Genomic DNA, 21,447 nt, shown 5'->3' on the forward strand with positions numbered 1-21,447 from the left:
ATCCACATTTCCAATTGTGTTCCTGCAGAGAAAACCAATGCCTGCCTTCCTACTGAACCCCTCCCCTACTCTTGAGTGCTCTCTCTCTCTCAAAAATAGATAAAAATTTTTAAAAAATTAAAAAAAAAGAAAAGAAAAGAACTTAAGATCAATTATTCAGCTTCCCACTGGATGCTAGAATTACCTTGATGGTATCCCTGACAAATGGCCATCTGGCTTCTTTGGGAGCATTTTAGATGATAGGGTGATTCTTGCTTTATCTAGTCATTTAGCTCTGATAAGCTCTTATATAATCCTTGGAATTTAATGATTTTACATAGAAATAAAAATCACCATTTTCAGGGCATCCCATTGTCGTGGCTATCCTCATCTGGATATATTCCAGATGAAGTATCCTTTTAAAAATATGCCTATGACTTTAATATTCCAGGTATGATCTGAAACAATCTATAGGAAGTGTTATTTCCATAAACTCGGTGCTTTAAAAATGAAACCTAAGATGATGCTTGTTTCTTTTACAGCTGTTTCAGACACACGGTTACCTCGTTTTGGTTTTGGTTTTGGTTTTTTTACATGAACAATTGGCAAGCCCTGGACTGGCAGTTAGGAGAGACCAATTTTCTAGGCTTTGATCCCTATGTGATTTGTTTGTGTGATCCTGGAAAACTCTTGTAGTTTGTGATGTTCATAACAGAGGCAATGAGAAATTATATGAGGTGCTACAGAAAAAGCTCCTAATCTATCAACGAAAACCAAGAATAATGAAATTGACTCACAGCTTTCCAAATACAGGATGATATGCAAATGCATGTCAATAAAAACTTGGAACCATTTTCAGCATACATTATCATTGAAGTGACTACAGAAATTAACATTGGAGAGCCCCAAGGATCAGTCTCTGGATCACTTCTCTGTTTATACTCTCCCACATGAGCTCATGCAGTCTCATAGGTTTAAATATTATGTATTGACATTTGATTCTCAGATTTTATCTCTACTTCAAATCTCTCCCCTATACACTAGATCCATGTATCCAACTGCCTGCCCAGTCCTTTCACTTGATGTTTTATAGGCATCTCAAACCTCCCATGTCTTGAAAACTGAGCTCCTGAGTTCTGATCTTGCCTCGCTTATGAATATAGTTTATTCACAGCACTAGAGCCAGATTCATTCTCTTGAAATAAGTAAGTCAGATCATATCAATTCTCTGCTCTAAACCCTCCAATGGCTTCCCAGTCTCACTCTGAGTAAAGGCTAAAGATCTTACAATGGCCTACACAGCCCTCTACCCTCCCATTACATTTCTAGTCACATCGCTAGATTCCCAAACCTCCCTCCTCTTCCAGCTATACATTTCACCCCAGCCATATTAGTGGCTCCTTACTACTATTGTGTTATTTCGAAATATGCCAGGCACTTCCCTGCTTTAAGTTCTTTGCACTTGCTATTTCCTTTGCCTAGGGTGCTCTAAGATATCCTAGCTGGGTATCCTACCTCCTTCAGTTCTTAACTAAACGTCACCTTCTCATTGAGGCCTATTATGGCTATTCTTAAAATTGTACAAACACCCCACCCAACATTTCCTATCAAAGTTTCTTCCTTAATTTTTCTCCACAGCACTTAATATATTTACTATGTATTTTACTAATTTATTATTGTCTTTCTCTCCTTCCTTGAATATGAGATCCATAAGAGTAGAGATTTTTGTCTTCTACTGCTCTATTCCTAGTATTTAGAAATGTTTAACCTAAGAGGTGTTTGATAAACAAATACTGATGAAAGGTGTCCCCAGACATATACTTTATATTCTTGTTGAGGTCTCTGATATACCCTATGATATACCATATGGGTCTGATATACCCACACTCTGTATGTGAACAGCCAGAAGACTTATGACATTTCAGAAAAAATGTACCTTCCTATCCAAAGTGCTTGTTTTGCTGAAGTTACCTGGAGGCTTGGGTAGTCTATGGCCTACTCTCCCTACCTAAAGATCCTAGTGCCAAGTTTTGCCATGCTTTCATTTAGAAGCCTCTACCAGCCTTTCTCAACCAAGGTTCCTCATCAGAATCACAGAACACAGAAGAGGACTGGAGAGACTGTTTTCTCAGTTATCCAAAGGATGGTTCACAACTAGTACACTTCTAGATGGATAGAAGTAAATTGATATATTTGATGGATGCTTCAAGGCATTAGGGCTTAATTCTGGTGGAACCCAGGTTGAAAAAGGCTACTTCAATTCCTGAAATTCCTGCGTTATTCCTGAAAGTGTTTATAAGAAACAGACTTCTAGAAGCTCTTTCCCTAAGCACAAAACCTCAGAAAAACAGATGAGTAGATGAGGCTTTTCTTCAAAATCAAACCATTCTCAGTGATCTATTTCTGAAAAAGCTGTCTTTACAGGGAGTTAATTGGTTAAAGATAAGAAAGGAAAGCTGAAGTCCCTTAGTTCATAATTGGTTCTTATAACACTTATAAAGCATTTTAAGATTTTTCCAAGTAACAAAGTTTTGTTTATTTGTTTGTATTTTGGTTGCTAACATAGCTTTTCACATATTTCTAGAGTGTTATTCATCAGTGAAATCTGCTGCACATTGACACACAGGTCCCTACTGTTATTTCCATTACCAAATGAATAGATTGGGCCTAAGAGGCATTGTCTGACTTAAAATAGTCTAATAGGACTAATTCATCCGGGAGTCTGACTGCTTCTTCTAGCAATAACCTACAATGTCACAGCTGCTAGGAGGTAAGGCTTAATCAGGCTTGAGCCATAGAACATATGTGTATGCATGTTCTATGGGATAGATTATGGATTAGTGATTCACCAAGTTATGTTTTGATTCTGGGTTATCATGAAACAAGAGAACACCCTGTGGTAAAGTTATGTTATACTTTATTATAACTTTTTTATGTAGAAATTGAACCCTTTTGTGACTCTCATTTATTCATGAGGTTTTTCTGGTGGCAGTTAGGGGAAAGAGGGAGTATGGGAGAGAGAACATCTGTTATGCTCCCTGTTTTACAGTTGGATAAATTGAGAATTGGTCACAACCAACTAGAGGTAAAGCTAGAGCTAAGGTCTTAGGCTGTGCTTCAGTTGATTATTGCCTTGATGATCAGTTGTTCATTTTTAATTGAATTATAGCTCTGGTCTTCAGAGTGTGACAATTACAAACACTTTACAAATTATGCAAGCATGTATATACATGTGTGTTGGCTTTCTCTAAATTTTCCTGGGAAGAAACCTTTAATACTGTCTCAAATATTAAAGTGAATGTGCTACTTTAAATATAGTGACAGAAATAAGTATGGATTCAAAAAACAAATGTCATGCTAGTTCAGAATAATCTTTCCACTGTGTTTGCAGAAGTAATACTCTCTTGATCTGGGTCTGTCAGCCATTTTGCATTCACATATTAGTACCATCTAGACAACTGATATTTTTGGTTCTCACCTGATAACAGGTCTGTATAAAGGACTCTTTGAAAACAAATCCATTGTGGCTGAAAGAAAAACATGATTGAGCTAACTATAACCAGTTGACTACTGTGAAGAAAATAAAATACGGTATTTGAGGATTTTTTTTTTTTTAGAATAGGGAGGTGGCATAATAATTTCTTCTTGAGATAGAAGGCAAACTCAAGCCAAAAATTGGAGCGCTTCTCCTAAGGGGAAATTTTGGTGCTTATTTTTGTTGTTGTTTGTTTTGTTTTATTTTGTTTTTTACCCTGACTCATCCTTAGAAGCTAGAGAGGCAAAGGAGAGGAATGCTATTCTGGGTAGAGTGAGGACTCTGTCTCAACCTTTTTCATCATTGCCAGCCAGCCACCTGCTGCTTGGTTGGATTAGTAGATGACAGAGGTAGAAAGAAAAGGAACAATAAATAATATTGTATGTATGTCATCCCTTTCCCATTCAAAATCCTGAAGCTGATGGGGCGCCTGGGTGGCTTAGTCGGTTAAGCATCCAACTCTTGGTTTCGGCTCAGGTCATGATCTCATGGTTTGTGAGTTTGAGCCCCACATCGGGCTCTGTGCTGACAGTGCAGAGCCTGCTTGGGATTCTCTCTCTCTCTGCCCCTCGCCCGCTCACTCTCTGTCTCTCTCAAAAATGAATAAATAAAACTTAAAAATCCTGAAGCTGAGTAAGAACCTTTAAAGATGTTATTTCTGGTATTCACTTAAAAATATATGCAAAAGCCAACACTAATATCGGGTATCATTTATTCAGTATTTAATTTATACCAAGCATTGCATTAGCACTTTACTTACATTATCTCATTTAATCTTCTCAACAACTTGACTCTGACAAGTCATGTCTTCCAATTAACAATCTGCTTCATAATACATATTACAACCATAGGAAAAGAAAAACTCTAATTAATTCTGAAATGAGTCATTTCATGTCTGACTCACCCATTAGACTGAAAACTCCATGAAGATGAAGACAGCCATATTTGTTCTATATACCCAGGAATTAGACTGTGCCTGGGACATAGTAGATAACATGATAAAAATCTGTTGAATGAACAACTGAATGTGTGCATGATTGGATTCATGAATGAATTCTATTAATCTATTAACTAATTCTATTAATTCTGTTAATCAGGTTCTGGGACGCCTTTATTTTATATACCCAGAAACAGAGACTGAGGCTTCAAAGTCTGTCTGACCCCAGAACACGTAACCACTATATTTAAATGGCCATTGAGGAACATAGAAATCGTCATGCCTTTGGCAAAGGATTTGAAATTTCAGGATATTCTGAATGTCAACACTTTCTTCAAAAGTGATTATACTATAAATTATGATCGAGATTAGGGATGGCCACTGCCTTTCCTCTCTCAGGTGGTAGAAGCATGGCTCCCCTAAGCCTCTAACACATAAGCTATTTCTGAGTATCGATTAGTGAAACAGATGACTGCCCAGGAAGCTGTTTCTGGGCTCTGTTGCCAAAGGTACTTTGAACTCTTGCTCACCCGAGGAGGGAGAACCACAGACGTTTTGTACTGATTAGTTCCTTTCCAGAACAAAGTCTCTTTGGGGATTTACTAATTCCCTCACCTCCCTTGGCGCCCATGTTCATTCTTGTTGCCTCGTGTTAGGACTTTGCTCTAGGGCAGTTTTCCAGTTCCAAGAGAGACACTCAGGCCCCTGCTGCCCAAACATCTTGTCGTGCCATGCCCGATTAGCTGGGCAAGGTCAGACTTGCCTTTTACAGCCTTCCCAGGTATAGATCCTTTGCTAAGAAATCCCAGAAATGCCATAATTCTCTGGATGTAAGTACATCAGAGCACCATAGACCTTAGGAGCTCTGAGCATTTGCAGCTTTCTCCCCTTACAAGTGAGGGACATACTTCTTATCCCATGGAGAGATATGTAATGCTTTATAGATAGAGCTTTATATCCCCCAACCTCCCCTCCCCCTCAAAAAAACACAAGGGGCACCTGGGTGGCTCAGTTGGTTAAGCCTGTGGCTTCGGCTGAGGTCATGATCTCATACTTTGTGTCAGCTCTGTGCTGACAGCTCAGAGCCTGGAGCCTGCTTCGGATTCTGTGTCTCCCACACTTTCTGCCCCTCCATCTCTCTCTCTCTCTCTCTCTCTCTCTCTCTCTCTCTCTCAAAAACAAATAAACGTTTAAAACAAACAAACAAACAAACAAACACCACCACAACAACCACAAGAAACCTTGAGGGCTACTTAGGAAGAAACTATCCTCAGAAACTTAAACATAAGTCATGGAATGAAATTAAATCATCTAGCAAATGATTAGCAACTACAGATTTGTTTAAAAACTGAAAAGACCTCAGCTAAACATGTGAGTAGCAGCAGCAGCTGCCTGTTAGCCACAGTCAAAAGCCTTAGACTTTCCACCCTCTAGCGTATACTGCTAAATGGATTAATCATCAGAGCATTTTAGTATACCAAAAGAGGATTTATCCACTTCTTTGGGAACCTGAAATGCCTACTGCTGGATCCACTGAGGCCAGCAAGAAGGGAGAGCACACTGAATACTTCATTGTCAATATCTAATTGGGTCTGCAGGCATAGTTCAGCCTCATCAGAGCGAGTTCTGAAAAGAAAGCTCTGTTATGTCAGACAAACACTTTTTGTGTGGTTCTTAATTACTTTCCCATGGGTTCCTTGTTTTCTAGGTCTTATCTGTTCAATTACTGTACTAAAACACAAATTACATCAGGCATCTAAGCAGCAGACAAAAAGGGCAGCTAGGATCCCAGAAACCCATAGGTTAATGACCATGATCTTGCATTAAGAACTTCAACCTATTGCTACCATGGTGTAACCTCTCTCGTTTTGCATATTCAAGGACCTCTCATGTTCTGAAGATCATTAGCCCTGGGTAGTTAATGCTATCCAAGGGGAACGTCTTTGGCAACCTCTCTCAGCTTCCTCTTTCTGACCTGTGGATAGCACTTTCCATAGGAGGTGGTGGACCTAGCTCCATGGTGCCATTTAGGTGCCTACCATTTAGGTGTACATCTGTATGGTGCTGGATGACTAGAGAAGCCTCAGTTCACCCCACGGTGTAGAATTTCAGAGGAAGCCATTTGTTTCCCTGAGGGCTTTTTATCTGTCATTTCAGCGGCTTCATATACAGATAGCTCTGATGATGAGACATCTCCCAGGGACAAGCAGCAAAAGAACTCTAAGGGAAGCAGTGACTTCTGTGTCAAGAACATCAAACAGGCAGAGTTTGGACGAAGAGAAATTGAAATCGCTGAACAAGGTAAAGAAAGCAAGCACCTGTTCTTTTTCATGCTGCCCGTGTCTTTTTGTCCATGTTAATCCCTTTTTATGTCCTGGGGTCTAGTTGCCTGTGAAATTTAAGAGTGGTTTTAAAGAGGGGTGCCTGGGTGGCTTAGTTGGTTAAGCGTCTGACTCTTGATTTCCACTCAGGTCATAATCTCACAGTTCGTGAGTTCGAGCCCCTGAGTCAGGCTCCGCACCGACAGTGCAGAGCCTGCTTGGGATTTTTTCTCTCTTACCCTCCCCCAATTGCCCCCGCTCTCACAGTAAATAAATAAATCTTAAAAAAAAAAAAAAAAAGGAATGGTTTTAAAGAATACTTAAAAGAAATCTGAACTTAGGGAACACTGTGGGGAAGGAGTGTACTCTGGTAGGTCTATAAGGAATGGATGAGTAAGACTGGGAGATGGGGAGTCAGAACTCTGGAGCATTTGCCTTTGAAAGTCTCTTATAAAAGAAAAATTAGATTCAATGTCTTGATTCCTTAAGGAACCCAACCTAACAACCTGACCGGGGGAAGAATCTTACTTTAAGAGAATAAGTTCTTCTGTTTATTCTTTCTCTCTCATTCCCTCCTCTCTAATAGTGCTGTGTATGTATTGTGCCTTTTCAGAAATGCCTGCACTGATGGCTTTGAGGAAGAGAGCTCAAGGAGAAAAACCTTTGGCTGGAGCCAAAATTGTGGGTTGCACACACATCACTGCTCAGACTGCTGTGAGTCCTTTTTCTTTCTCCACATAATAATAGTTAATAATAGCCACCAGCTATTGAGTGCTTGCAAAATGCCAAGCAGTAGGTTAAGAGCTTAACAAGTATTAAGTCATTAATCCTTGTGATGGCCATGTAAAGCAGGTATTCTTGTTTCTACTTTACAAATGAGGAAAGTAAGGCTCAGGGTGTTTAAGTAATTTGTCTGAGGTTATACAGCAAGTAAAATCATAGAATCCAGGTTTGAACTTCAATTCGTCTGACTCCCAAGTTTATGCTTTCTCTGTGCTACACTGCTTCCCCTTGTCTTGCCTTCCAATGTCATTTCCATAAGGCAGTTCTCTTAGATTGCTTTCAGCTGCAAGTAAAAGAACCTGATTCAACCTGACTCATACCTAAAGGAACTGATTATATTACATAGCTAAGAGTTCAGAGGTAAGGTGGACTTCAAATTTAGGATCTCAAGGCTCCAGTTTCATCTAGCTGTAATTTTCTTGGAGCTCCCTTTTCACTTGCTTACTTCATTCTCAGGCTCATAGCAAGTTGATTACAGCTCTTTAAGCCATCACAGACTGACATGAAGAGTAGGAAGGACCATTTCTTCTTCTCCCCCAAAAGCAAGTAAATCTTTCCCAGAAGTCTTCCAGGATATTCCATCATGTGTCATTGAACAGAACAGGGTCACATACCCATGGCCCACCAGTCCTGGCAAGGGGACTGGGGTTACCATGATTGATTTAGACTAGTGATTCTTAGCCCTATCAGATTCAGTGTCTCCTCTTTATAAAACATATTTTTGCAATGCCTCTGTATTATCTTAAAATGAAATTCAAATATAACATACCTCAGTACATGTAATTTTTTAAAAATTAATATAAAATCTTAACTGAAATATGAAGGAGGAATAGAGGAAAAGTAATTTATAAAGAAATAATGTGTATTTCCGTATGTAAATGCTTGGGCACAAGTATAGTGGAATACTCAGATATTTGTACTTCCTCATAGCATTATTTGAACGAGAATGCCACAAATGTAGATAGAAATGTGTTACTGATTCTAAGGCATCAGAGTGACATTGCCAAATTATATGACTTTCTGAATCATATTATAATAAACAATAAACTTTTTATAAATCTCTGAACAGCAACAATAACAAGTGTGTGTTTGCTCTTAATTTACACGAGTGTTACATTCCTGGGAAAGCTATTACTATTTTGTATTAAAACTACAAGAGTATTTTTTGTTAATGTGTAAGGTGGAATAAGGTTCTAAACTTAGATCATTATAAATAGGTTTCTCACCCTTATGAACTTTCATTGGAACATTTGAAAACTGCACTAAATGTGGCATGGTTTTTGTCGTAAGAGACTGTCCTGCACTTTCAACATGTCAAAACCTCTGGTCCTGATCACTCAATGCCAGTAGCATTCCCCTCCCGACTATTGTGACAATCAAAAATGCCCCCGCAGTTTTCCAGAGCTCCTCTGTTGAGAATCACTGACTCAGAGCCATCATCAAAGACGTAAGAGATTGAACTGCCAACCATAATGAAAACACTACAGGAAATTGGTGTATTGAGAAATGGTCTGAAATCATTTATATGATTTATAAGACTCAGGTCATCTGTATGGTTAGATCGACTTTCAACAGAGTGTCTCCTGAAGCATAACACTTATTTATATGGCCACATTCCTGACTAAGAACAGAAGAGAGTCCTTAAGACCCAGGCAGCTACTCTTATGATCTTTACCATGAGGCTTTTCCATATTACATGTTCTCTAAGGAAAAAAATACCTTGATTACCCCAAATTAATATAATAAATTGAAAAGCTGTCTCTTTTTGGAGCTACAGACTAATAAATCAAGGCAGAAACACTCTTGGAATCTTTTTTGGGCTTCCCTAGTCAGTGACATGAGACTTCAGTGTGGTGGCTTAAAATAGTAAGTGCTTCTGTACTGTCTCATGTTGCTAAATTGTATCTAGTTTCTTTTTTACCCCCTGGGTCACCAAACATTACCACCTTTCAAGGCTCCCTTCTACTTTCTCTTGAATGGAGTAATCAAAATTAGTTTACCAGTTTTAATATTATTTCACAGTTTCCTCCCCACATTTTTTTCTTTTTCCTTTAAACAAATAATCACACAGGGGTGCCTGAGTGGCTCCATCAGTTAAGCATGTGACTCTTGATTTCGGCTCAGGTCATGATCTCATGTTTGTGAGTTCGAAGCCTGAGTTGGGCTCTCCACTGACAGTGTGGAGCCTGCTTGGGATTCTCTGTCTCCCTCTCTCTCTGCCCCTCCCCTGCTCGCACATTCTCTCCCTCAAAACAAATAAATAAAAATAAAAATAATTAATAATAACAAAGGAATTTTTACCTTGTTTTGTTTTTAATCTCCGTTTTCTTTTTCTGATTGCAAAAGGAGTTAATGTTCATTTTATAATGCTCAAACATTACCATACTCTGTAACGTAAAAAGACAGTCTCCTATGATCCCATGTTCCAGAAATAACTATCATAGTTAGTTAATGGTTTCCTATCCATGTTTCCAATAGACTTGGATCTATTTATATTTTTTAGGCATGTTTCCCTAGTTCCTTCTAATAACCAGATTCCTTTGCTACTCTCTCTAAACAGTCATGATTGAAAGTCAGGTTAAGCCAGCTTCTAAGCTCTGTCTTCCTTCCACTCCTACCTGCCTTCACTCCTGTTTGAGCCCTAACAGCTAGCACTCTTTACTTAGAATTCTTTTTTTTAATATTTATTTATTTTTGAGAGAGAGAAAGAGAGAGTGAGAGAGAGAGTGCATAAGCAGGCGAGGTGCAGAGAGAGAGGGGGACAGAGGATCTGAAGCAGGCTGCTCCCTGACACAAAGAGCCAGACACATGGGGCTTGAACTCAAACTTGACTGTGAGATCATGACCTGAGCTGAAGTCAGACACTCAACAGACCGAGCCACCCAGGCACCCAGCATGATTTTTTTTTTAATTTATTTATTAAAAAAAATTTTTTTTAATGTTCATTTATTTTTGAGAGAGAGAGAAAGCACACGTACATGCACAAGTTGGGGAGGAGCGGAGAGAGAGGGACACACAGAATCCAAAGCAGGCTCCAGGCTCTGGGCTGTCAACACAGAGCCCAACACGGGGCTGGAACTCACTGACTGTGAGATCTTGACCTCAGCCAAAGTCGGACGCTTAACCTACTGAGCCACCCAGGCGCCCCAAGTTTGTTTTTTTTTTAATTAGACCATAATTAGAATTTTTACTTAGCATTGAAATATGAGAAAATACAAGTTTTACAACATGAAAAGTACCAGTACTCAGAGTTACCTACTGTCAGGAAATTTTAAAACAGGTTTTTTAAAAGATTTTTTTCCCCAAAGTTTATTTATTTTTGAGAGAGAGAAACGTAGAGAGCAAGCAGGGAAGGGGCAGTGAAAGAGAGGGAGATGGACTCCCAAGCAAGCTCCACGCCGTTGGCACAGAGCTTAATGCAGGGCTCAAACTCAGAAACCGTGAGATCATGATCTGAGCCAAAACCAAGAGTCTGATGCTTAACCAATTGAGCCACCCAGGCGCCAAAAACAAGTTTTTTTAACCAAAGCTTTATTCTTGTGAAAATAGCTAATAATCAAAGCAGTAGGTGGTATACTACTTTCTTTAAAAGAATCCTATGTCTATCTTATATATTGAAGTTAAAAGTAAATCAGGATCAAATTGGCAGAATAAATTTTTAAAAGAATTTTTAAAAACAGTTTTTAATTTGAAATAAACACAGATTTATAAAGTTGTAGAGTAGAGTACAGGTCACTTTTTTTCTTAGCCATTTGAGAGTAAGTTGCCAACCTGATGCTCCTTGACCCACAAATACTTTAATGTATATTTTCTACGTACAAGGACATTCTCTCATATGACCAGTACAACTATTCAAAATTAGGAAATTAACATTGATTTATATTACCATCTAATCCTCAGACCTTGTATGAATTTTACTAGTTGTCCCAGTATTATATTTTATAACCCAAAGATCCAGTCCCTAGTTACACATCTCGTTAAACGTCATCCCCTTTTAGTCTCCTTTAGTCTGGAACACTTCATCAGTCTTTCTTTGACTTTCATGACCTTGACCCTTTTGAAAATTGTAGATGAATTATTCTATAGATTGTGCTCAATTCTAGTTTTCTTGATACTTTCTCATTATTAAATTCGGGATATGCATTTATGGTAGGAAATGATGTTCCATTTTTTTCATTGAATCTTATCAGGTGGCACATTGATTTAGAATTGATTTATCATTTGCCAAGATGATGTTCATTTTGATCCTTTGCTTGAGGTAGTGTCTGCTAGACTTTTCCACTGTAAAAGTTATTTTTCCCTCTTTGTAATTAAAAAGTATTTTGTGAGGTAGTAGTATGAAACTATGTAGATATCCCATTCTTCATCAGGCTTTCAGTTTATTCATTTATATACTTATTTTTATTTGTATGAATCATTATTTCCTATTTTATTTAGTGCATTATGATCCATTACTATCACTATTTATTATGATGCTTAAATTGTTCCAAACGTCCTGGTGGAGTCCCTTCAGTCTGGCTTCTGTGGCTTTTTGTCTTTTGGCATATCCTTCTCATTCTTTGAGCACTTACTTGCTTCTAGTATAAGATTATCTAAGCTCATCTTGTACATTCTCTGCCCTAACCCCGGAATCAGCCATTTCTCCAAGGGGCCTGGTTCCTTTTAAAGGATCTGGACGCTATTGTATTTTTTGCCATTGGAATATCATTTTTCCTGGATCTTCTTTCATTTCGTATTTTGGAAAATAATTGCCCACTAACTCTTCATATATTTCTTTTGCCCTGTTCTCTCCTTCTCCTCATACTATTCCAGTTACATGTATGTTAGACATTTGATAATGGCCCATAGATCTTGGATGCTCTGTTCTTGGACGCTCTGATTTTTATTCCCTACTCTTTTTTCTTTCTGTATTTCAATTTGGTGATTTTTACTGATCTCTCTTCAAGTTCACTGATTCTATCCTCAGATATGCCTAGTCTGACGATGAGCCTGATGAAAGAATCCATAATCTCTAATACCTATTAACATGTTTTCTGACATTTCTATTTGACATATTTTTATTGTTTCCATCTCTCTGCTGAAATTTCCTATCTGTTCATGGATGTCATCCATCTTTTCACTAGACCACTTAATATAAACATGTTAATTACAGCTAATTTAAAGTTTTATTTATTATAACTAATTTAAACAGTTCATCTTAGAGGCTTGTTCTCTTGAATATTGTATTTCTTGACAATGGGGAGGATTCCACTTTTTTGTGTGTCTTGAAATTTTTTTTTAAATTTATTTTCAGGTTAGTTAACATACAGTGTAGTCTTGGCTTCAGAAGTAGAACCCAGTGATTCATCTCTTCCATATGACACCCAGTGCTCATCCCAAAAAGTGCCCTCCTTAATGCCCATTTAATTGACCCCTGCCAGTGTGTCTTGAAATTTTATCTTGAATGGTAATTTGGTAGTTTCCATTATTGTCATGAACTTGGTTGGATTTCAATTATTGTTCTGCACCATAGGCCTCAAATTGCTCCAGTAGTGGGCAGCTGTTACATTGTGATTTGAGGTTAACGGAAGGTTCTTCTCAGTGTTTTGGCTTCAGTCTCAGCTTTCAGTTGCTTCTACACATGCTTGCCACAGGGGTGGGGGAAAGGGGGTGTCATCTCCCTCTTCAGATACATGCCCTACCTGCTGCACTAGGCTGCTGCTCTTTGTTTCCTAGAGCTTAGCTCATGGTGAGGGCAGGTAGGGTTCTCGCATCTCCTGGTCCAGCCTCAGTCTTAGGTCTCTGTGAGGTGGGGCTTTTTCATTGTTCCTGCCTCTTCTTTCCATAGCAGCCAAATTTTGCCTTGTGTCTGTGATAGGTCTTGTGCAAGAGATATTTTCCTGCCTTTCCTGGAGAAGTAGCATATCTTTACCAGTCATACCTTGTTTTATTGCACTTCACAGATAATGGCATTAAAAAAACTTTTTTTTTTTTTTAACATTTATTTGTTGTTGAGAGACAGAGAGAGACAGAGTGCAAGCTGGGGAGGGGCAGAGAGAGAGGGAGACAGAATCTGAAACAGGCTGTAGGCTCTGAGCTGTCAGCACAGAGCCCAATGCGGGGCTCGAACCCACAAACTGTGAGATCATAACCTGAGCCGAAGTTGGACGCCCAACTGACTGAGGCGCCCCAAAGTATTTTTTAAATTAAGGTATGTACAGTGTGCTATCGCACACTCAATAGGTTACAGTATAGTGTAAACATAACTTTTATATGCACTGGGAAACCAAAACATTCATTTGACTTGCTTTATTGTGATATTCACTTTATTGTGGTAGTCTGGAACCTGCAGTTTCTCTGAGGTATGCCTGTACTTTGTGTCAGTGCAAGGTCCTGGGCCCAAGAAGGCTTACTTCTCTCCAAGGAGCAGGGAGTTTTTGCTTCCACTCTTCCCCAGAAGCAGTGGATCTTTGTCTGGTCCCTGATTGCAGGCGTAATTTCTGCTCCTCTTCCTTTAGCTTAAGACTTTTGCTTCCTATGAGAGAAGAGCGTGGCAAAGTGCCTGTTTTTGAGCACAGCTGATCAGGTCCTTGCCCCCCAGTCTTTCTTGTGAGCGCTGGGTGGAAGCCCCTGGAAAAGAGCTTGCGTGTGAGTGTGAAATCTCCTTGTGCCTAGGGTTATTAGAAATTCCAAACTGACATACTTTCCCACACTCAGCCTTTACTATTCATTGAATTCTAGCTTTTTTTTTTCTCCTCCTGTGTGGCACCCACATCTTCCTCCCATGCTCTGTCAGAGGTGAAACAGTGTGTTCCCTGTCTCCTTAAAGGGATTTGTCACTTTGGAGTTCAGTGCACTTGGTTGCTTTATAACCTCAGCTCTTGATGGGCTCAAGAAAAGTTAAGGTTTTATAGATTACTTGGCTGTTGTTAGGATTGGAGCTTTTCTTGCAGCTTCCTTACAGAGAAGCAGAACTGTAAAATTTGTGGTTTTCCAAAAATGTTTTGGCTCTAAAATCCTTGGTTTAATTAAGTCTTATAAGGAGGCCCAATATATTAAATAGGCAGAAGAGCATTGAGCTCAGCTGGAGCCTTCCCCCATGCCTACCCCAACCATTGCCCTCTACTCAAAACACGGAAGGATTTCTGTAGGGCACAGTTTGAAAATCACTGGCCTTAGCTATTCCTGATATATTTTCTCAATGTCAGATATATAAACTTAATTTCCCTGACCAGTGGTTTGGCCAGCCTTGCTCATCCCCTGCTTTCTCTTTAATACAGGTGCTTATGGAAACCCTGGGTGCGCTGGGGGCACAGTGCCGATGGGCAGCCTGCAACATCTATTCCACTCTCAATGAAGTGGCTGCTGCTCTAGCAGAAAGTGGTAAGATTGGTTTTGCTTGTATTCTGTGTCTTTGGCTAAAGTAAGTCTCTGAAAAGTTCCACGGGTTCAATATAAACCTTTAAGGAAGTTCAACATTAAAGTTGCTGTCTTGGGGGAAATGGATGCCTATTCTTGATGAGTTTGCTCTCCTGGGCTTCTCTTGTTAAATATGATGAAGGTAACTCTGTTGTTTTACAGTTGGCAAATATCTTCTTATGTCTAATATTCCCTTATCAGTTAATTCTTTGCCTTGACTTGCTCATATTAGAACACTAGTGAACAGTACTCGTTGTCTGAAGCAATATGGATTAGAAAAGAAAGTGCTTCAGGCATAGTTTTGTGGTCCTGCTGGTTTTTTCAGCAGTTTGCCCTGATTTAATGTTTGGTGTTCCTGCTTCAGAAGCAGTAAAAAGGACTTGACCTGGCAGATTAATATTTGATCACAGTGGCTCCTGACACAGGAAGGACGAAAGAAATGGAGAAATTTGGACTTTGCCAGTTTCTTGCCTTCGCTCTGTGACAGCATAGCACAGATCAGAGTACCAAATGCTTGTGGCTTCAGAGCTCTTGAGAAATGCTGGGAAAGTTCTGTAATGCATGCATGTCTCTCCTGCTAGCACTTTAGTATTTCATTTGTTCTTTCATTTATATTCATTCATTTATACAATTTTTACTAAGGTACAAAATATGTATATAGATGTGCAGAGATGTTAAATATATAGCCCAATGATTTGTACATAAGCATTCTTTTTTTTCTCGTCAACAAATACTTAATGACCTACTCTAAGAGATATAAGGACAAATGAGACTATGTCTTTGCCCTAAGAATCTTATACTGTGGTTGAGAAGAAAAGACACATATACAAGTAATGATAATACAAGGGTATATATGGTAAATGCCACAACAGAGCAGAAATCTACATTCAGTGCACAAGCAAGTGGCTTGTAAAAGTTCAGATTCCATGAGCGATCCCTTGGAGCTGAGTTAATCAGGCTTTGTTAGAAACATGACACTTTGGGGCGCCTGGGTGGCGCAGTCAGTTAGGCGTCCGACTTCAGCCAGGTCACGATCTCGCGGTCCGTGAGTTCGAGCCCCGCGTCGGGCTCTGGGCTGATGGCTCAGAGCCTGGAGCCTGTTTCCGATTCTGTGTCTCCTTCTCTCTCTGCCCCTCCCCCGTTCATGCTCTGTCTCTCTCTGTCCCAAAAATAAATAAACGTTGAAAAAAAAAATTAAAAAAAAAAAAAAAGAAACATGACACTTAACTGGGCTATGACAACATTTTAACAGACGGAGAAGAGTGTAAGGGTTTTCCTGATGAAGAAGATGGGATGACTAAAGTTTAGATGCAGGAAAGATCGAAGTGTGGTTGGGAAATGGTGAGACTTCCAGTTTGACTGGATCAAGAAGTACTTCTTGCCTCTTCTTTTTTCCCTTAAGTCATATTTTTAGCATCCATCATACTCTTGTCCCTCTTGTTTGTCCTCTTTTGTATATTAAAAGCAAAATGACCACCAGAGACAAAGGAGTGGATGAAGGGGCTGAAGACCATGTTAATCAGTGAAGAAAGTCAAGCCAAGGAGTAGAGCAGAATGAGAGAGTTTGGAAATGGGGAAAACCAGCATCTTGTTGTCAAAATTTAGAGGCAGCCCTTTTTTCAGGCTTTAATAGTTTCTCTGTGTTCCCCTTTCTCAGGATTTCCTGTCTTTGCCTGGAAAGGAGAATCAGAAGATGACTTTTGGTGGTGCATTGATAGATGTGTGAATGTGGAGGGTTGGCAGCCAAACATGGTGAGTTAGATTTCTGCTAGCACAATTCCTGAGGGATCTGGTGGGGACAGAGTAGGGGGCCCTGGCAGGGGAGAGGGTGTCTCAACAGGAAGGAAGGAAAATGCTTCCTTTTCTATCTGATGTACCTGTGCTTCCAGCACAACTGTGGGCTTATGTTTAGGGTACCCCGAGAATATTGAACTCAGCCTCAAAATGCTATAACTGTTGGTGCTGATCTTAGAAGCATTTATATTCATCAGCAACATTAAAATACTGCTCAGGGTTCACACGTGGCTGTTTCAAAAGCAAGGTTAATGAGTTACCATCCCCTTCTACTGCTTACCTCCCATCCAACAACAGTAATCCAAATGTGCACACACATACACACACACACACACACACACACACCTCCTGTGGTGCTTAGCGTTTCTCTAGAGTCACATGCTGAATTTATAGTAAACCTGAAGAGATCCCAAGTTCAAATTTCTTCTCTTTATTCTGTACTTGAAGAAAGACGACTAGGCAAAGAGAAGCTTGGGGTTATTTCGCTTCATGTTATTTGTGTTTCATTTTTGAAAAAATCAGGTTCTTGAAGGCTTATAGCACATTAGATTTCACTGAGAAGCAAAAAGCTGCACAAAATATGAGGCACTCCTACTTCATAAGCATTTCTGTGTATGAAAGAGAGGAGAAATTAGGGACTCAACTGGAAAAAGAAGCCTTGATGCTCTACTCCAACTATTGCTTGCTAATTGCAGAGCGGGCCTCACTTGGTGCACAAGGAGAGAAGCATCCTCTTTCTGGATTCTGGATCCAGTTACATTGCACTGTGTGCTGGTGTGAGGAAGCTGGGTTAATAGCCTGCTTAAAGGGAGGGAGGAATCAGCTGTGAGATGAGTCAGCTCATTCCCACAGAGTTAACTGGGACTGGAAGGAGTTTGATTGACAGACCGAAAGGAGATACGCCAGAGGGTTTCTATGGGGGAATAAAGCATTAATTTTAGAGTGGAGAATTTAGGGAGGACACAGGATTGCAACCAGAGAGCATTTACACACTATAGGGCCAGGACAAACTGCTGGAAAAACTGATGAAGAAACTAAGCAAGGATAAAAACCATTGTCACTCCAGCAAATAGAGCCCATTCCTCTAGGGATCCTATCGAGATCTAGTACTTTTACTTGCTTTCCAACCTCAGGAAGATTCCCTGGTGGCAAGAATTTTCTGCAGTAGAATACCATGGTGAGAACTAGGGGCTACCTTCATTAAATAAATCTGAGGGATAGCAACCACCTGCCTGTATTAGATCCCTCTGTTAAAAGAAAAGTGGACCAGAATAGTGGGACTTAAGACACAGAGTTTCCAGTTGCTCAGGCTTTTATGCCTCTGGTCTTTTATGTGGGTAGGGGTCGGAAACCCTGTTCTGAGGGTTTCTACTGGGAGAAAATGGAGCATTAACTTTTAGAAGGAAGCGAATGTATTTTAATGAGAGTCTTGCCTTGGATCCCTGCTCTCAAACAAACTTTAGTTAAGCCAGAGAAACAAGATGGGGAGCAAGCCTAGAAGCACAAAAAGAGCTTAGGTGCTCGACATGAGGTGGGGGAATTTGTGTACCCAGGAGTCCAGGGTGGCACTGGGGGCACTTGTGGTAGAGTTGATATTTGATGAGACTCCACAATGGGTGCATGCCAGTAGGGGGCAACGCAGTTCTGTGAGGACTTCACAGGGATAACGATTTGGAAAGTCCTGCTAAGCCTTTCTGACAGCTCGGTGAAGGGCTGAATGAAGTGCCACAGCCTAGGGCCTAAGAGCTTCTAAGCTGGTCTTTCTTTAGCTTATTTATAATTCAAAAACTTTCCTCTGCCGATTAAAGCTCCAGTGGGCACGGCATTGTGTTTATCTTTAATCCCAACCTGAAATGGTGATGAGCTGTTCAGAGGCATGCTTGCACACCTACATGCTGCACAGTTCCCAAGTTATTTTTAATTTGGTTTATAAAGAGTGTGAGGTTTCGCTAGGCAAAACCCTTCCGTGCTGCCTGATATCTTGGGTAGGATAGTGCCTATGCTTTGGGAGAAGTGAAGGATTAACGAATACAGTTTTATAAGCCATTGTTCTGGGAGGGAGACTAATTATCTGGCTTTATTTAAACTAAGCTTTGACTGACTGTAATTGAAGTCCTGAATGTAACTGGTAGAAATATGCCGATATCAAGGTCAGGCTTTCTAAATATCTACAGTGCATTTAAGAACTAGTTGTCGGGGCGCATGGGTGGCTCAGTCGGTTAAGCATCCGACTTCGGCTCAGGTCATGATCTCGCGGTCCGTGAGTTGGAGCCCCACATCAGGCTCTGTGCTGACAGCTCAGAACCTGGAGCCTGTTTCAGATTCTGTGTCTCCGTCTCTCTCTGACCCTCCCCTGTTCATGCTGTCTCTCCCTGTCTCAAAAATAAACAAACGTTAAAAAAAAAATTAAAAAAAAAAAAAAGAACTAGTTGTCTAGATAACCACTTCAGCTCTTAGTTCATAAGAAAATCCTCCTTGCGTTGCTGTGTATTTTGATACAGTAGATGTATTGTGTGGGAAGGTCATTTGGCTGTGAGAATTACAGTGACCTTTTACCCTTCGCTGCCTTTTACTTCAGGGTAATGACTGGTCATTATATTGGTTTTAAGTTACTTTGCATAACCCTATGGGAAATTTGAAATATCTGTAAATTGGCAGAAATTGGGATAAAAGACCCAGAGCAACACCGGAAACCCTGAGCCTTCAGCAAAATAAATGATATTGTTGATGCTTATTATTGCAGATATTGGATGATGGAGGGGATCTTACTCACTGGATTTATAAGAAGTATCCTAATATGTTCAAAAAAATCAAGGGCATAGTGGAGGAGAGTGTCACTGGAGTCCACAGGTAAGATTTGACATGGGCATACCTGGTTTTATGCAGCCTAGGTATATACTCTGATAATCACACACCTGTAGAGTACATTATGTTAAAAATTGGAACCTGCTATGAGGTGATGAGATCTGAGTCTGGAACACTTGTTTTTTTTAATTAACAATGCAAATAACAAACCTAAAATTGGGAGTGGGGGACAGGTAAGGCAACAAGTGTGGTCCTCATGTTTTCTAGTCATTGTAATGGAATGACTGCTTGTCCTTTTTAGATGAATTCGTTTTTTCCATAGATGGTGATTTAACTTGTACAACGAGCCAGGAACTTCTCTAGGAACTGTGCTAGGGATCTAGCAGTGGGCAAAATAGACAAAAACCTGGGTCCTCATAGAGCTTACATTTTGACTTGGAGAACAAGGATTTAGGGTTCTGTTTCTCAAATGAGCAGTAATTTTCTGAGTAACATTGAAACCGTTTCCATTTACTGTTATTCACTCAACAAGAACTGAAAGTATGAAATGAAAGTTTTAGGGAAGTGAATTCTGATTAAGCGACGGTCTCTGCTTCAATATATTGTGATCTTTTTTAACATACCAGACCTTCAGACTCTTAGAAAGGGATGAATTTTGAATAAACACCTGTTTCTAATTTTTAGTTGCTACAACTTAAAGTGAAACTTATATATAGGTATACATATTTGTAGATATTTGTTTGTTTTTTTTTTCTTTTTTTTTTTTTCAACGTTTATTTATTTTTGGGACAGAGAGAGACAGAGCATGAACGGGGGAGGGGCAGAGAGAGAGGGAGACACAGAATCGGAAACAGGCTCCAGGCTCTGAGCCATCAGCCCAGAGCCCGATGTGGGGCTCGAACTCACGGACCTCGAGATCGTGACCTGGCTGAAGTCGGACGCTTAACCGACTGCGCCACCCAGGCGCCCCTGTAGATATTTGTATTGAGACGATAAAATCGAGACTATTTGAAAGTTAAAATTGTTGCATTAGAGTAGTGGGATTAAACAGTACTTAAAGTTACTCTTTATATAACTTAAAGGGGGAAGTAAAAGTAAGCAATATATTTTTTTAATGTTTATTTTCTTATTTTGAGAGACAGCACGCGTACAAGCGTGAGCAGGGGAGGGGCAGAGAGAGGGAATCCCAAGCAGGCTCAGTGCAGAACCCAAAGCCGGGCTCCATCTCACGAACCGGAAGATCATGACCTGAGCCATGACCTGAGCCAAAATCAAGAGTCAGACGCTTAATCAACTGAGCCACCCAGGTGCCCCAATAAGCAATTTAAAAATTTACATTTTAATACTTGAAATTTAGAGGTGGGTCAAAGATTTTCCTCACATGCCTTGTGACTAAGATCTTTATTTCTAAGCTGTGTACAGACTCTAGAAAGGTAGTCTTTATTTCTCTATGTGCACCTAATGGAATGAAACTAGTGTCTCATGCTCTGATGCCTACCCAATCAACACATTTCTGTAATTTGTTACGAGACTGGCAGTAGATTGCATTATCTCACGGTTTTGTGTTCTTCTTGATGTCCCTCATCCTCAGGCTGTACCAGCTATCTAAGGCCGGGAAGCTGTGTGTTCCAGCCATGAATGTCAATGACTCTGTCACCAAACAGAAATTTGACAACCTCTACTGTTGCCGTGAATCCATTCTAGATGGGTAATGTTTTATTATCTTTGGAATGAACTTGAGTTGTTGAATTGAGGTTCTCAGTGTTTTGGTTTTGGTTATTTCTGGAAATGATTCATGTAGCACCTCTGGATCTATCACCATATAATACTTGATATTTTATAACCCAGATCTACCATTGCTATCCCCATTACAAGCACATCTATTGTACTTAAAA

At 39.9% G+C, this 21,447-nt stretch overlaps 1 protein-coding gene across 5 annotated transcripts in view; it reads left to right on the forward strand.

The window, feature by feature from the left end:
- AHCYL2 (adenosylhomocysteinase like 2) overlaps positions 1 to 21,447 on the forward strand; it is a 170,256-nt gene that overhangs the window by 124,906 nt on the left and 23,903 nt on the right. For 4 of the 5 annotated variants that reach the window (XM_047848927.1, XM_047848925.1, XM_047848926.1 and 1 more), the window contains 6 exons: positions 6,609 to 6,752; positions 7,386 to 7,486; positions 14,815 to 14,917; positions 16,611 to 16,705; positions 19,491 to 19,597; positions 21,144 to 21,260. In XM_047848927.1, coding sequence (XP_047704883.1) covers positions 6,609 to 6,752; positions 7,386 to 7,486; positions 14,815 to 14,917; positions 16,611 to 16,705; positions 19,491 to 19,597; positions 21,144 to 21,260 — 667 coding nt within the window. Of the gene's footprint in view, positions 1 to 2,644; positions 2,750 to 6,608; positions 6,753 to 7,385; positions 7,487 to 14,814; positions 14,918 to 16,610; positions 16,706 to 19,490; positions 19,598 to 21,143; positions 21,261 to 21,447 lie in introns of those variants that run through there. The other variant, XM_047848929.1, reaches the window with a different exon arrangement.

The sequence above is a fragment of the Prionailurus viverrinus genome, chromosome A2 (assembly GCF_022837055.1).
Source record: "Prionailurus viverrinus isolate Anna chromosome A2, UM_Priviv_1.0, whole genome shotgun sequence".
NCBI lineage: Eukaryota > Metazoa > Chordata > Mammalia > Carnivora > Felidae > Prionailurus > Prionailurus viverrinus.